Source organism: Berghia stephanieae, chromosome 9 (genome assembly GCF_034508935.2).
Source record: "Berghia stephanieae isolate SIO BIC M18660-M18661 chromosome 9, UCSD_Bste_1.3, whole genome shotgun sequence".
Lineage (NCBI taxonomy): Eukaryota > Metazoa > Mollusca > Gastropoda > Nudibranchia > Aeolidiidae > Berghia > Berghia stephanieae.
The window spans coordinates 35,925,311-35,942,012 of record NC_088368.1 but is presented as its reverse complement, the minus strand read 5'-3'; the positions used below and the strand labels follow the sequence as shown (position 1 = coordinate 35,942,012).

Genomic DNA, 16,702 nt, shown 5'->3' with positions numbered 1-16,702 from the left:
TTTCTCTCTCTGTGTCGTGATTATTGTATATATTAATTTATTATTATTATTATTATTATCATCATCATCATCATCATCATCATCATCATCATCATCATCATCATTATTATTAATGCTGCAAAAATTGATATGAAGGAATGTGAACGAGTTAAGTCAAACATTTCTTGATAGTGATGCTATATGCTAAATGCATGATCTTCGCGTGAATATGCGTGTTTGACTTTGTGTGTGTGTGTGTGCGTGCGCGTTCATCTCACATACACACACACACACACACACAACACAGATAGGTAGAGATAGATAGATAGATAGATAGATAGATAGAGAGAGAGAGAGAGAGAGAGAGAGAGAGAGAGAGAGAGAGAGAGAGAGAGAGAGAGAGAGAGAGAGAGAGAGAGAAAGAGATCTTGTATGGTGTCATGTTTGATTTCCGAAGTCAAATGGGGCTGTTTCATGACGTAACGACAGTACTCTTTTAATAGGCCATGGGCTGATTACATTCTTACGCTTTGTAAGTTTTGAAATTACCCTTTGTTCGATTGACATTCAATGTCTGCATGTGTCCCTTTAGCCATTTCCCTCAGTGTCCAAACTCCAATCAATATATTCGTTCGTGATTTATATAAACAAACTATTGAAAAGATTTGCAGGAATAGAAACATCACCATGCAAATTTACTTTACAAGTATGTAAGTTTTTTTTCTTTCTTTTATAGTTTCACATGTAGCATGTATAAGTCATTTTCGTCTGGCACCACTTTATACTGTAAGCATGCCACGCCGCTGGGTGAGAGAAAGTGAGTAAAGAGCCTTTTCCAAGGACTCAACTATGCACCGGCGAGGTTCGAACCCATGTACTTCCGATCCGAAAGCTAGTGTCATACCACAAGACCGCATAGCCACATAAATAAATGTTATAGTATCATCTCTAACAGAAAAAAACAAACAAAAAAAAACCAAGCTCATATCTGAAAGTTTCAACCAGAGCAGGACTGGAAAAAAACAATTAATGGTCTCGTTCTAGAACAAGGGAAGGGGGAGGGGATGGGAGATGATGATGATGATTATTATATAATAATTATATCAACTTATAGGAAAGAACTGTTGTTCGATACACACAAAATCCACACACACACACACACACAGAAAACGCACCAACCAACCAAACAGTAACAAGACAGAGTACATGTAAGTTAGTTTATCAGTTAGTAAGTGTAGACAGATAACAGTAACAGGTCAATCTAAATAAGATTCCTCGGGCCGGGCCAGCTGTCACAATAACCTAACTATTACTATTAAAAAAAGATATGAATTTGAAAGTAGTTGACATATTCATCATCACCATCATCATCATTCTTCTTCTTCTTTTTTTTTACTTCTTCTTCTTCTTCCTCTTCTTCTTCTTCAAAGAAAATGTAAAAAAGCAATTAAACAAAATATAAAAATCAACAGGATTTTATTTTAGTTCATAATTTTTATATCACCTTAATTAATCAAAGTGTATCTCTCAGTTTTAATAAATCTCAACAAGGTTTCAATAATTAAAAAAAAGGAAAATAAAAAGATTAACTTATTCATCATCAACCACAGTTTTGGTTTACTTCCAACCTAATAAAGAAAAACATTATCACAATTATGTATTATCAGTCATTCATTGCAATGGTCTAACCAACGAGCAATTTTTGGTCTACTAACTAAAATATATGTGAGGGAATGGTCAAAGAAACTAAAACTGGATTAGCCAAAAGATTTATATGATGATGATGATGATGATGATGATGATGATGATGATGATGATGATGATGATGATGATGATGATAATAGTAGTAGTAGTAGTAGTAGTAGTAGTAGTAGTAGTAGTAGTAGTAGTAGTAGTAGTAGTAGTAGTAGTAGTAGTAGTAGTAGAAGTAGTCGTCGTCATCGTCGTAGTAGTTGTAGTAGTAATAATATTAACAACAATAGATAAACTTATGGGGAGAAATATGAGGTACAAGAGAGGAGGCACCTGGCTGGATAAATGCAACAAATAACAATTGTATATCACAAAAATGACACTTGAAATACAAACCTACAACAAACCATGGATTTCATTTTGACTTTCATAATATTTATCACATGATTGTTTGTTTTTGTTTCTAAGGGTTTTACGGCGCTTGTGACATTGAGGTCATATCAGCGCCAGTAAAAAGAAAGAAAATGGGATAGTAAACAGTTCTCGAATTACAAGAAAAGAGAAGACAAAGGGGAATTGGTTCAAATAGGAAACAGGTGTAGATTCCAAGAGCACACTATCAAAGTACTTTGAGATCACCTAAAAGTCTCATCCAGACACAAGCACAGGCCCCTACTAAGAGGAATACACTCAAATGTTTACAAATCATATATGTAAACAAAACATAATACAGTGCATAACAGAGAGATGATTTACAAGGGAAAAAAATCATCTCCCAAAACTAACTATACATTGATTTTTTCCCTCTCTCAGCAAGGGCGTCCGGCAAGGGCCAGGATAAAACCAAGTAGTCTCATTCCAAGACAAAGACAGAAAGCAAGTTGGAAAACAGATATAGGAGGATAGAAGACAAAGTAAGTGCCTCCCTGCCCACTAAGGAACCCTACCCAGGATGTATGTATGTATCACATGAGGTCTACATACAATCATAAGAGTTACCGATACAGTAAAATCATGATATAATAGTCAGAGGGATTAGTTGATTTTGAGCAAAGTTGACTTTATCCATTATCAATGGAACACACTTAAATAAAGAACAAACAAAAATTTGGACCAACAAGAGAAGTTTACCTTATGTGAATACTGGTGGTGATACTGGTGGAAAGTACTTTGTTTGTTTGCTTGTTTTTAAGGGTTTTACAGCAATTGCAACACATTAAGGGTATATCAGCACCAGTAAAAAGGAAGAAAATGGGATAGCCAAAAGTTCTAGAATTACAATTATAGCACCCAAGAAAAGGTAAGAATTGGTTCAAATAAGAAACAGGTGTAGATTCCAAGAGCACACTATCAAAATAATTAGTTTAAGATCACTAAAAGTCTCATCCAGACACAAGCACATGTCTACTTTCGCGACAGACTAACATCCTATCCTAAGGGTAGCAAGCACATGCTATTGTCCGTTTAATGCTGTAGATATAGGGATAAACTCCAGCCCTATGACTCACCTGACTGATACTGATATTGAAACCAATCTTCCATGTTTGGCTCTGTGGTCTAGTTCTTATAACACTCACCCTCTGACCATTAGGTCCCCTGTTTAAGTCGACTTTTAAGTACAAGTGGCTGATTTAACTATATAAACTACCGAGACCTGGGTTGGGTCTTTTGATCTCCCACAGAGGGCTAGAGGTCACTTGCAGTGTCTTCTATCCCGCTAGATATCTGTTTTCTGAGTTGCTCTCTGTCTTCGTCTTGGAATGGGATTACGTGGTTTTGATACATGACTAGAAACTGTTGGCCCCTAAAAAGAGACTAAATGTACAGAAGTTTGGGATGAGCCAATGGAAAAAAAGTTGAAAGTCTTATTTATTTTGTTCTCTATCTACAAAAGTAGTCCCAGTGAGCTATAAGGTCCACGGAGTTGGTGTTTATCTTGCTTTATCTACCGTTAATGGAACGTACCAATTGCTTGCCAGCCTTTGGAGAGAATGCAGGACTATCATACAGTATTTTTCGCTAGATCTTCCAGACCAACCATTTGTTTAATTTGATCAGGAAGTTTATAAAAGTCAAACTGTGAATTGTGGCCTACACCTTTTTGAAATACCTTTCATTCCTTGTTCTAGTAGGAAATTTACTTTATCTGGTTATAAATCACATAGTTAACTTTATCAGAAACCCTTTTACAACCAGTTGTTGACAACTCTAAATCTCTGAAAACAGAAAATGAGAGCTCTTTTAAAACCTGAGATATGATATGACTATCTGTAGACAAATGCTTATTGATGAGTTCCCGTTTGATGCACTCTATCACATGACTTTTCTCCAGAGGTAAAAATGGGATGAATGCGTCGATCGCATTAGCAGAAGATAAGACTTCATACCATTCAGGGGTTGAACTGGGGGACATTTTGAAAATGCCTTGAAAATGTTCCTCTGTTAAATCCGTCCTTACTTGGATCGAGGGATTGTTGGTATAACGCTCCACAAAAACTTGGTTAATAGCCCCAGCATGTGAGTTTGAAATGAGGATTAAAATCACTGGCGATGAAGATATCACACAACTAGAAGTCAGTGACTCGATTGCCTTCAGAAGGCCTGTCTGAACTTCTGGAAATGCTTTGTCCATTTCGTCAATGATGAAAAGATTAACCAAACACCGAGTGATATTAGAAGTAATCCAGTCGTGAATCTGATTGGCGTAAAGTTCTTGTTCATTGATGTGAGGAAATAACAAAGGAATTATAAATGGCCAAGAGACAATCTGGGAAAATGATTGATGTATGATTTGACTGCCGAAATTCTTCCCAACTCCAGTCCATCCATGAAAAGATAACACAAGTGGTTTGCAGAGTTTTGTCTTGTCCAAACCATTTTCTAAAGATGAGTCTGAGGTTGTTGAGTTAATAGAAAAATGGCGCTCAAAATATTGCCTGATGTTTTTTTGAATAAGCTCGGATGCGATGTGCTGTCCAAATAAATCTGTTTTCAGATTGACTTCTAAAACTTTGCTCTGGAATGACTGATATGCATCACAAGATTTTGGAGAAATTGATGTTTTGAAAACGGCCATCGTTAAAAAAATCACAGAAAACAAAATCACAGCTGTAAATACTATTGCTTTGATGACTTGAGCACACCTTATTCTACCTCTTTTTGGTTTTGAATTGAGAATACCATTTAAACTTTTCTTATCATGAGAGGAAAGAGAAGCAGGTTGGGAGGTAGAAGTAATATCAGTTTTTTGGACACCTCGACTCCTCAAACCACAAGACATGTTTTTCTCTTTGGAAATGGAAAGTAGAGCATCATGGTCCTCGTCATCATCTCTGATGCCGTAACCCACTTTGGACTTAGATTTTGGTGTTACAAAAGGAGACAATCCTGTAACTTTCCCTAGACTTGTTCTTGCTCTGTCTGGTTCAAGAGCCTTAGAATTTTGTCTATTGAAATTAACATTGAGCTTTGATTCAGCTGTGCTTTGATTGAAAAACGGAGATGCATATGGAGGAGCACTTCTACATGTTCTCGATGGGCTATCAGAAAAATAATTCTGTTTATTCACTTTGTTAGTTTGTGGACTGCATCCATCATCCTGGGTGAAATTATTCAAAGACAAAATGCTCGTTATTGATTGGTTCATGCAATCTAAAGATGGCGAACTAAAAACTCGTGGTCTGCTGTTGTCATGGTGATTAATGTGGGGGTGATATTGGGATGGTGGTGGTGAGTTTGGGTCAACTTCCATGTCAGATAAATCTGTTTTGGCTACGCCACTCGGGCTGAGAGGAGGACTTGCTGAAGTGATAGGATTTGAACGGTATGACAGACTGTCATGTTGATCCAGATCCATAGGTTCCATACCGGTGGTTATGAATCTGGTACAGAAAAATAATTTTAAATAAAGATAATTAATTCATGATGAAATAAAAAAACAATTTTTGATGAATATTCTGAAGAGACAAAATTGCAAATAAAGATTGAACAAAAATAAAACAGCCTCAATGAAAAAAAGAAAGAAAAAAAAAGAAAAAAAAAGGTGTATTATTAGCGGGAAAACCCGAAAGCTTCAACTATGGACAAATATGGTAATCTGAAGTGATGGGATATTTTACTTGAATAGAGATTTTAAAAAACAAAACAAATAATTCATAATAATAATAATAATAACAATAAAATAATAATAATAATAATAATAATAATAATAATAATAAATAAAAGAAGAAGAAGAAGAAGAAGAAGAAGAAGAAAGAAGAAGAAGAAGAAGAAGAAGAAGAAGAAGAAGAAGAAGAAGAAGAAGAAGAAGAAGAAGAAGAAGAAGAAGAAGAAGAAGAAGAAGAAGAAGGAAGAGGCAGAGAAAAAAAAATAATAAATAGGTGATTTTTTTCCTCTTCTATTCACCATAAATATTTCCTCAAATAATAAAAAAAAAAACAGAAAAGAAAAGACAGTTCACCTATCTGGTCTCAAATCTTTTCAAGGAGTCACTTTATTAAGTGATGATAGATGTCAGACCCAAAGACTATTGGCAAGAGTCAACAGTTTTTTTGTGATAGCTTATCATGACTTGCGCATTCTCCTTGATAAATCAAATGTGATATAAATATTTACACATACAAGTAACTGAGATAACGTGACATCAGCTTTAAATTAATGCATGCTTACAATATCACTATAAATACTATGATGTTAATGATAATGAAAATATGATGATGAGGATGATGGTGATAATGATGATGTTGTTGTTGATGATGATGATGATGATGATGATGATGATGATGATAATGATTATGATGATGATGATGATGATGATGATTATGATGATGATGATGATGATGGTGATGATAATGATTATGATGATGATGATGATAATGATGGTTCTATGATGATTAAGGTGATAATGCTGATAATAAGAAAAACTCATAGTATCGGTAATGACAATCCCAAGGTGTCATTACTGGAATTTCTCGACAATGAGAAATGCTGGTACTGCCCGGGTCTAAATATTATACCCTATAAACAAGTGCTTGGTACTACATGGCAACAATTACACCTTTTTGTCGATTCTTTATTAGTCATTTGATTATATTTTTTCTATTTATACTGATTGTCCATTTGATAGTCTCATTATATAGATATACAGGCAAAATCTTGATGGGGAGTCAGGGACAATAACAACAACAACAACGACAATAATAATAATAATAATAATAATAATAATAATAATAATAATAATAATAATAATAATAATAATAATAATAATAATAATAATAATAATAATAATAATTAGCAATGACTATCTCGCACAAATCTTTGGGCCTCTTTGTCGCTCACGAAGTGCCCAAATTCGCGGCAAAATATGGGACGAAGCCGTTTCATATATGCTATTTTAAAAAATTAATTACGATGCTTTTTATCGATGAATATGACTGAAAGTTGGCACACAGTTGGAAAAAAGGTCATTTTAGATTATGTCAAGCGACAAAATCGTGCGATTAACGGAAGATCGTTAAAATTAGATTTTTACTCTTTGGAGTAAAATAGTTCTAAAACTACTGGGCGTGGAGGTTTTGTCGCTGACAAGGTAATACATGAACATTTCTTCTTTTTGGTTGTAAAATTTCATATGAATATGACGAGTACTTTTCCCGTATTTTACAAAACACCATCCCAAGTTTCAACCTTTTAATCCACTTATTACGCAAGATACAACCAAAGATCGAAAAAAATTGCCAAAAAAGCGTCCCATATTTTCGCGTTTTTTTCCTCTTTGCGGGTCATCCAAATAAATGACACCTTTGAAACTGCATAACTTGTTTATTTATGAGTGGATTTTCAAAATTCAAAACATTTTTAATCAGTGGAGATAGAGCTTTGATTTTAGACAAAAAAATTTCTCAAAAAAAGAAAAAAAACATTTTTCATAGTCATTGCTAATAATAATAATAATAATAATAATAATAATAATAATATATAATAATATAATAATAAAAATAATAATAATAAAAATAATAATAATAATAATAATAATAATAATAATACATTTTAAAAAAATGAAACATAAAGTATATTAAAATACAAATACAAAACTAAAACCAATTCATGACAAATTAGAAGACATTGAATGAAATAAGTAAAAGTAGTGAAAGTTAAAAGAGATCAATTTCCTCATAATCAAACTAGAAACCTGTTTCATCTGAATCTAACTGGTTGACAAGACTGGAGTGGTCTGAAAAAAAGATAGAATGTATCGTTTCTCCCATTGGAGAACAACTTAGATCTGGGCTGGAGGGGCAAACTAGGCAGTTTAGTGAGCAGCAGCAGAGGGAGTCAAATTGTGACCCACCTCGTTGTGACTGGAAATTGCCCTGTGTGCCTAGGGAGGTTCAATAAAAGATGCATAACTTTTAAAAATTGAGCTTTTATATAGCACAATATCCACTAAACATGCTCAAAGTGCTTTACAAGGGGTCCGTGGCCAAGAGCAACATGTAACATCTAGGACGAGACATGAAGCCTGTTAGGCGATATTACAATTTTTTTTTCGGACGGAGACAACACTGTTAACGGCCAGGTACTCATTTTACATCTGAGTACAGTCAGAGAATGTGATTAAAGAGCCTTTTCCATGGACTCAACAATGCATCGAGCGAGGCTCGATCCCAGGACCTTCCTATCCGAAAGCGAGTGTCATACTACAAGACCACATAACTTTGTTATGAAGAGGAATATTGTAGATATTTTGCTATTATCATTTTTTTTTTCGTCTTTCAAGTTCCTTTTAAATGATGAAAAATAACGAAAAATCCATCTAAAATTTCAGGAGTTATATGAGGCTAAAATTTGGCAATTTTCCAATGCAGACTGTTTTTTAAATTCCAGCGTGGGTTTTTAAAATAAAAACGCTCGTTTTTAGAATCACATCTAAACTTTATTCATATCAATATCTTTTAATTTAGTTATATATCATTTTTAACTTAGTCCATAATGTTTTCAATTTTATCATTTAATATTTATATATTTTAAATACATATACTTTTCAACTTTTTAATAGATTATTCATTGTTTTCATTAAAAAAAATTGTTTATTTGTTTTCTTTGTAGAATTTGATATTAACAATATCGATATTTTAAAAATAATAATTGCTTTCATTTGATTTCATTTTCCCATCAAGCCATCAAAACTTTTTCCCGTATATTTGTTACCAGTTGTATTCACACTCTAAAGATCTATATACTTTCAACTTATGGTAAAATGTTCTAATAGTTATATGAGACCAGTGAAAGGAGAGAGAGAGAAGAAGGAGAGAAGAGAGAGAAGCGAGAGAGAGAGAGGAAGAGAAGAGAGAGAGAGAGAGAGAGAGAGAGAGGAGAGAGAGAGAGAGAGAGAGAGAGAGGAGAGAGAGAGAGAGAGAGAGAGAGAGAAGAGAGAGAGAGAGGAGAGAGAAGAGAGAGAGAGAGAGAGAGAGAGAGAGAGAGAGAGAGAGAGAGAGAGAAGAGAGAGAGAGAGAGAGAGAGAGAAAGAGAGAGAGAGAGAGAGAGAGAGAGAGAGAGAGAGAGAGAGAGAGAGAGAGAGAGAAAGTAGGGGATAAAGTTACATGAATTGTCATCCAAATTATGTAATAAATTTCAACAAACCTGAAGTGGCTTAGCAGAAGTTTGAAAGCCAGAACTTTCCTTCCAATTAATCTAGACATACAAAATGATTTGCCTGAATCCTTTTCAACATGTTTATATTTTGTCATTTAAATTTTGGCTCAAACACTTCTTTATTCTATGTATTACGTCATAGAGGGGATTTTTTTGAAATTGTTTCATTGAGATATTAGGGATAAAAAATAAAAATAAAAGATATAGCAAATTCTGTTTCTTTTGTGTAGTCTAACCGATTCTCATTATGTAACATTTGCACAGATAATAGGCTCCAGCTATTCGGAATAGAGTCTGAATAGTCTCCTGTGGCTATTCGGACTCGAATTCCAATGCGCATGTGCAATCGACAGATTAATCAGACTTGGTCTGAATAGTCTCCCATGGCGGTATAGCTTTTAGCTTTTGTTTTGTTTTTAAAAAAATTATCTAAATTATTGATAATTACATAAAATTGATGCAAATGAAAATAACAGTAATCGTATAGTAACTAAAGTAGTCTAAAACTTGCTTTACTTGATGAGAAAGACAAAATCATAGATCAATTGGAAGTCTTGTTAGAAATTAAAAAGAACAAAGTCAAAGTAACTGTGATCTAAAGGAAAAGCTTTTCTAACAACATAACACAATGTCCACATAAATTCACAACACAACAAAATATTGTGATAGTGCTAGACAGGTAACAATCATTCTACTGACCGAAGTAGTACGGGTATGCGTATGAGTTGAGCTGTCAGTGTGATATATGGGCAAAACAGAATTTCTTCTGAACTCTTCTTCTATTTCTATACCAGTTCTACGCACTGCCCCCCCCCCCCCCCCCCCCCCCCCCCCCCGTGTTTTCGCATGCATGCAGACTTGAGTTTGAATTGTCACTTTGTAGATAACTATAATAATAATAATAATAATAATAATAATAATATTAATAATAATTTAAAAATGTGTTATTTTCAAAGTTTTCTCTTCCTCTTTATTGCTCTCTAATACTATTAGACAAACATTATGGTGTGGCGACCAGTTATGTTGGTGCTTCGCACGAACATTTGTCTTACATTTTAAGCACTACGACGCACTTCTATTGTATTCAATGTTTACTTCCGTTTTCTTAGTCTTGTACGGTTCGTCCTCTGATCCATACAATCAATCCAAGTTCTATCCACTATTAAACGTTAGCAATAATCCATACACGGATTTTGTTATTACTTTATTGTATCATTACTGACTATTTCTACATTGGTGACCCCGACGTGATATGTAAAATGGCTCAACCAGATCTCTCACAACAAGTCGCGAATTTGACAGGCCAACTACAGGCTCTTGCTGCTTCCACCAACTTCCGTGAACAACAAATCAACTCTGTCTCCATCAAGCTCCCGGAATTCTGGACTAAATCACCGGAGGTTTGGTTCGCAAGAGTGGAGGCACAGTTCAACACCAAGAAAATTACTCAGGATCAGACAAGGTACGACTATGTTGTCAGTTCTCTTGACATAAATACTGCAGAAGAAATTCAGTCACTGCTAGTAAACCCACCACATCTTGATAAATATGGCAGCTTAAAAAAAGCCTTGATCAAGACCTTCGGCAAATCCCAGACCCAGAAAGACACAGAACTCCTTAATCTTAATGGTCTTGGTGACAAACGCCCAACTGCTCTACTGCGCAAGATAAATGCACTGAATGATGACCCTGTCACTCTAAAACGTGCATTATTTCTCATGAACCTTCCCCGGACATTCGAGGCATTTTAGCCGGGCACAATCTTACAGACACAGAAGAATTGGCTGAGGCAGCTGACAGGATCTGGGAGACACGCATGTCCGGTGTGCAACATATTTCCTCATCACCATTCCTGACTTACCCTCAGCAGGATGTAACAACCACACGACCACAGTCAGAAGAGACTGTTGCTGCAATTAAGACAGTCCGCCAACGTGGACAGCCTCTTCAACATAGCATGCCCAACTCTATTTGCTATTATCATCAACGATTTGGACCAGACGCCCGTCGCTGCCAAGATGGTTGTAAATTTTCCAGTTTACTCAAACTCAAAGGAAACAAACAAAACTTGCCTTCTTCGGGAAACACTTCGGCTGGCCGATGAACGTGGAATCGGTCAGCAATCCAAATTCAAACACGTTTTCCATTTATGATAGACGTTTGGGACAATCTTTCTTGATCGATACTGGTGCTGATGTTTCTGTATACCCCGCCTCAACTCAAGACCGCAGAACATTAACACCTTCTATTACACTCTCTGCTGCAAATGGAACATCAATCAAAACCTGGGGTAAACGCACCATCACTTTAGAAATAAAATCTAATCAAGTCCTCAATCACGAATTTTACCTGGCAGATGTGACACGTCCCATCCTGGGTGCGGATTTCTTTGTTTCTAACGCCCTGATAATTGATCTAAAAGGAAAACGACTCTTGTCTATGGACAACATTTCTGTTCCACTTAAATATACTAATTCACCCATAAGCCTTGCCGGCCTCTCAGTGCACCCAAGTACTGCATACTCTGACCTCCTTCAACAGTTTCCAGACCTTGTCATTCCCCAGTTTAACTCATCTCGCAACAAACACGGCGTGGAGCATCACATAATCACCAATGGGCCACCCGTCCACTCTCGAGCGCGCCGTCTCAATCCAGAAAAACTGACTGCAGCAAAGGCTGAATTCTTCAAGATGGAGCAGATGGGAATCATCCGTCGCTCTAAATCAGCATGGGCATCCCCTCTACATGTAGTTTCCAAATCAGATGGCCAACTGAGGCCTTGCGGTGACTACAGACACCTCAATGTTGTGACCAAAGATGATCGGTATCCTCTACCTCATATTCACGACTTCAATAGCCGCCTTTCTGGATGCAACACCTTTTCCAAGATCGACCTGATTAGGGGCTATCATCAAATTCCCATGGCAGAGTCGTCAATTCCAAAAACAGCAATCATTACGCCATTTGGGTTGTGGGAATTCGTGCGGATGCCATTTGGCTTGAAGAACGCTGCCCAAGCATTTCAAAGACTCATGGATGGCATTTTGAGAGACATACCTTTCGCTTTCGTCTATGTTGACGACATTTTGGTTGCCAGTCATTCACATAAAGAACATATTGAACACTTACGGGAACTTTTTCAACTCCTCTCTACAAACGGACTTGTGATCAACAAGGCGAAATGCGTTTTCGGTGTTAGCGAGTTGGATTTTCTTGGCCACCGTGTGACTGCTGAAGGGATTCTTCCACTACCAGACAGGGTGGCCTCTCTACGTGACAGTGCCCCTCCCACTGACCGTGCCGGCCTTCAGCGATTCCTTGGCTTGCTAAACTATTACCACAGATTTATCCCACACGTGGCAGACTTCCTTGCCCCACTACATTCTCAGGCAAGTGGCAAAGGACAATCCATCGTGTGGTCTGATGACTGCAATACGGCGTTTGAAAAGGCCAAGGAGGCTTTGAAACATGCTGTTCTCCTTCACCATCCCCTACCAAATGCCCCAACAAGTCTTACAGTTGACGCTTCCAACTCAGCTGTCGGTGCACAACTTGAACAAAAGCAAGGTCATAACTGGGTCCTGCTTGCCTTCTTTTCTAGGAAGCTCTCAGCCACAGAAAAAAAATACAGTGCGTTTGACCGCGAACTGCTCGCCGCTTACAGCGCTGTCAAACACTTCAGGCATTTCCTGGAAGGTAGGGCATTTACATTATTCACAGACCACAAACCACTTGTCTCCGCTCTCATCAGTCAAACTGACCGCTCGCCTCGACAAACAAGACACTTGTCTTACATCGCCGAATTCACCACTGATATTCAGCATATCACAGGTCAATTTAACGTGGTAGCTGATGCCTTCTCGCGTTTTAATATTATGACGCCCACAGACTCAGCCATCTGTTCCATTACTGATTTCACTAAACTTGCATATGACCAGGTTCACTCACAGGAAATGGAATCTTATCGCAAATCTACCACAGGTCTTACACTTGAGAACATTCCATTTGGTTCATCCACAGTCTTGTGTGACACTTCAACAGGCGCAACACGCCCCATTCTTCCAACGTCATGGACTCGACAAATTTTTGACCAGATTCACGGTCTCTCCCACGCCGGCGCACGGCCCACACAAGGCGCCATCAGTCAACGTTTCGTTTGGCATGGGATGAAAAGAGACATACGTAAATGGTGTAAAGAGTGTCATCATTGTCAATCTTCCAAAGTGCATAGGCACACCCGAGCACCACTTGTCGACCGGCCACTACCAACGAATCGATTTAGTAGCCTCCATGTTGATCTCGTTGGACCACTACCCATCAGCCAAGGTATGACTTACTGTTTACAGTCATCGATCGCTTCACGAGGTGGCCAGAGGCAATTCCTCTTCCAGATGCTCATGCTTCTACCTGTGCTCAAGCTTTGATACACCATTGGATTTCCCGATTTGGTGTTCCTGAAAACATTACTTCCGACCGTGGCGCACAATTCACATCGGCACTTTGGACAGAGTGCAACAGGTGTTTGGGCATCAACGTCAACCGAACAACCGCATATCACCCTCAAGCAAATGGGATGATTGAACGATTCCATCGCCAACTGAAGGCAGCACTGAAAGCCCGGACCACAGGCACAAACTGGTATTCGGAGATACCCATTGTGTTGCTGGGGATTCGTACATCCTGGCGAGAGGACTCTGGCTGTTCCCCCGCTGATTTAGTCTACGGTTCAACCCTTCGTCTTCCAGGAGAGTTTTTGTCGTCGACTGGTCCTGAAACATCTACACCAAAGTCAGAATTTGTTCAGCGGCTACAAAACACAATACGTTCCATGAAACCACCACCCCCCAAGTTTCACGGCCAACAGTCCACATATGTGCCATCCAACCTGGCATCTACTGGTTACGTTTATGTGAGAATTGACTCGCACAGACATCCGCTCCAGCGTCCATACGCCGGCCCTTATCGGATTATTGACAAAAGGGACAAATATTTCATTTTGGACATGAAAGGTCGCTCTGAAAAGATTTCCATCGATCGACTAAAAACTGCACACCTCTCACACTCAGACACTAACATCAGCCACACAACAGCCAACCCAAAACCATTGACATTACCTCATTCAAATGACACGCAACTGAAACGCGTGAATTCGACCCCTGTCACGGGACGCCTGGCGACAACAACTCGATCAGGTCGAGAATCTCGGCTACCACCAAGATTCCGCTGAACAACTGTTGCGCCCCGCTGGGGGAGGGGTAGTGTGGCGACCAGTTATGTCGGTGCTTCGCACGAACATTTGTCTTACATTTAAGCACTACGACGCACTTCTATTGTATTCAATGTTTACTTCCGTTTTCTTAGTCTTGTACGGTTCGTCCTCTGATCCATACAATCAATCCAAGTTCTATCCACTATTAAACGTTAGCAATAATCTATACACGGATTTTGTTATAACTTTATTGTATCATTACTGACTATTTCTACAATGGTATAGTCTATAAGTATATCTAGTGGTATACTCTATTAGTATACAATCTGTTAATATGACCTCCATATTGACAGTTTTAGCCATTTTCATTAACGACAACGACAAGCGATTTTGATGACAACTTTTCAATTTGTTGATGCTTCCTTCTCCTACTCCTTGGGGTAAAATCGGCCTGTGAATGTCAAACTTTGACTTTGACTTTAAATTTAAATTTGAACCGAGTCATAGCATAGCCACATATTCGTATCAAGATAGAATCAAAATTCAAACTGTTTTATAATCAGTGTTGCCAGTTGTTTCATAAGACATTGGTTCTATATTAAGAACCTTTGTTAATGTTAAACTTAAACTTACTTAAACTGCCTGGGTAGATAAAAAGAAAAAAAAAATTAACAAACCTCTTCAAGTCAAGAAGTCATAAACTTAGACGTCTAGAGACGTGGGCCGGTGTTACCAATACTTAGCTTCTATACCAGGATAAATCATTCGTTTGGACCGAAAAATAAATAAAAAACTTACCGCTTACCGTCAAAAGCAGTTTAGATTTGAAGATGCATTTGTTTTCTATCAAAAAACATTCGGTTATGGACAATCCTTGATGAATTTCAAAAGTTGTGTTGAAATTATATCCTAATTGTTTTCATGATTAATTCCTCGCGAAATCGTGTGGGTATCGTTTCTGTTATCAAGGTACCGCCTAGCCAGGCAGGGTTGCCAGATCATTTTTGAGTAAGAGACCAAACTAGCTATAGCAAGAGGCCAGATTCCTCGGCAGGAGCCCAAATACCACCAAACCCACCTTAGCCTCGCGAAAACTCTTTAGATTTGTTAAACAATTTAGATAGGATAAGGAAAATTCGTATATATAGAAGCATTAGCAAATGCAATCTGTGGCGTTAGCACGTGTTGCATTTAGATATTTAGATTGCCAAATAAAATAAGTTTTACCGGTACCAGAGTAAAACGATATAACGGGGAAAGTCAGAGGAAGCCAAAAAGTTGGTTACAGGAGGCCAAGTGGCCAAACCAAATTTTGGGAGGCCAAATGGCTTGGGAAAAGGCCAAATTTCTCAAATTTGGCCACCAGGAGGCCAAACTAGCAACCCTGGCCCCAGGTTTTTAAAAAAGTTTATTGGGAAAAAGATACGGAACAAAGTGTCCATAGATAGGTATGCAATTGTGTGCATTAGTGCAGTAAAAAGGCCTTTTTTTCTTTTATTCAATAAACTTGACTGCTGGTGGACCCTAGGCCTCTCTACAAGTCCAAGAAATAATACTCACTTTTTCTCTGCTCCAACGAAAATATCTACCCCCTACCGGTCTAATTATTTGTAGCAGACGACAAATTTCTCAAAACGGTCACGTGACACTGTAAAAACAACACAGGAAGTCCATGAAAGCTTATTTGCGGCATTTCCTTTGAACCGTGTAAACAACAAAATTTCGTTTTCATTCGACTCAACGGGTCAGATTGGCCGGTATTTTTTAACGAACTAAAGTTCTGAAAAATCAAAATGTTTCTTAGAAAGGTGAAAGATGCTAGTTTTTGAAACAGAGGTAGGTTTTTTAAAAAAATCTTTATATTTTACGTGAATGCATGCTCAAGGCGAGTTGGACGTGCAGCGGAGGTTGGTAGGCCAAGGCCAAAGGCCCACCTCTCTAGTATTTCTTTCAAGAAAAACTTAAGGTCTGAAATACATAATTTAAGTTTATTTTCAAACAACAAGCATCAGTAGACTTTTCTAAATAGAATGAATGTGAAAGATTTGAAATTACCACTGTAGAAGGCAAGTGTCGTTTCGTAATCTTTTGGCAATTTTATACTCCCCTCGCCCCTCACTGCTTGTTATTTAGGATTTAGGAACAGAATCGAAAGTAGCACTCGAAAT

The 16,702-nt window shown here is 37.6% G+C and overlaps 2 protein-coding genes across 3 annotated transcripts; one reads left to right on the top strand and one right to left on the bottom strand.

The window, feature by feature from the left end:
• Nucleotides 1-1,438: 1,438 nt before the first annotated feature.
• On the bottom strand, nt 1,439-16,684 carry LOC144980137 (uncharacterized). 2 transcript variants are annotated; one of them, XM_078927686.1, is made up of 2 exons: nt 16,590-16,684; nt 1,439-5,552 (listed from the first exon to the last, which is right to left on the bottom strand). In XM_078927686.1, exon 2 carries the CDS (start codon nt 5,534-5,536, stop codon nt 3,809-3,811), a length of 1,728 nt encoding a protein of 575 aa, XP_078783812.1. In that variant the 5' UTR covers nt 5,537-5,552; nt 16,590-16,684; the 3' UTR covers nt 1,439-3,808. The 2 variants fall into 2 exon arrangements, with proteins under 2 accessions (XP_078783812.1, XP_078783813.1); XM_078927687.1 differs by lacking the exon at nt 16,590-16,684 and adding an exon at nt 6,131-6,182.
• LOC144979212 (uncharacterized) lies at nt 13,899-14,552 on the top strand. The gene has a single exon (XM_078925820.1). The coding sequence runs from the start codon at nt 13,899-13,901 to the stop codon at nt 14,550-14,552; it is 654 nt and encodes a 217-aa protein (XP_078781946.1).
• Nucleotides 16,685-16,702: the final 18 nt, after the last annotated feature.

Excerpts from the sequence above, each read along its gene's own strand:
- LOC144980137 (XM_078927686.1), bottom strand. The coding sequence starts at position 5,536 with ATGGAACCTATGGATCTGGATCAACATGACAGTCTGTCATACCGTTCA.
- LOC144979212 (XM_078925820.1), top strand. The coding sequence starts at position 13,899 with ATGATTGAACGATTCCATCGCCAACTGAAGGCAGCACTGAAAGCCCGG.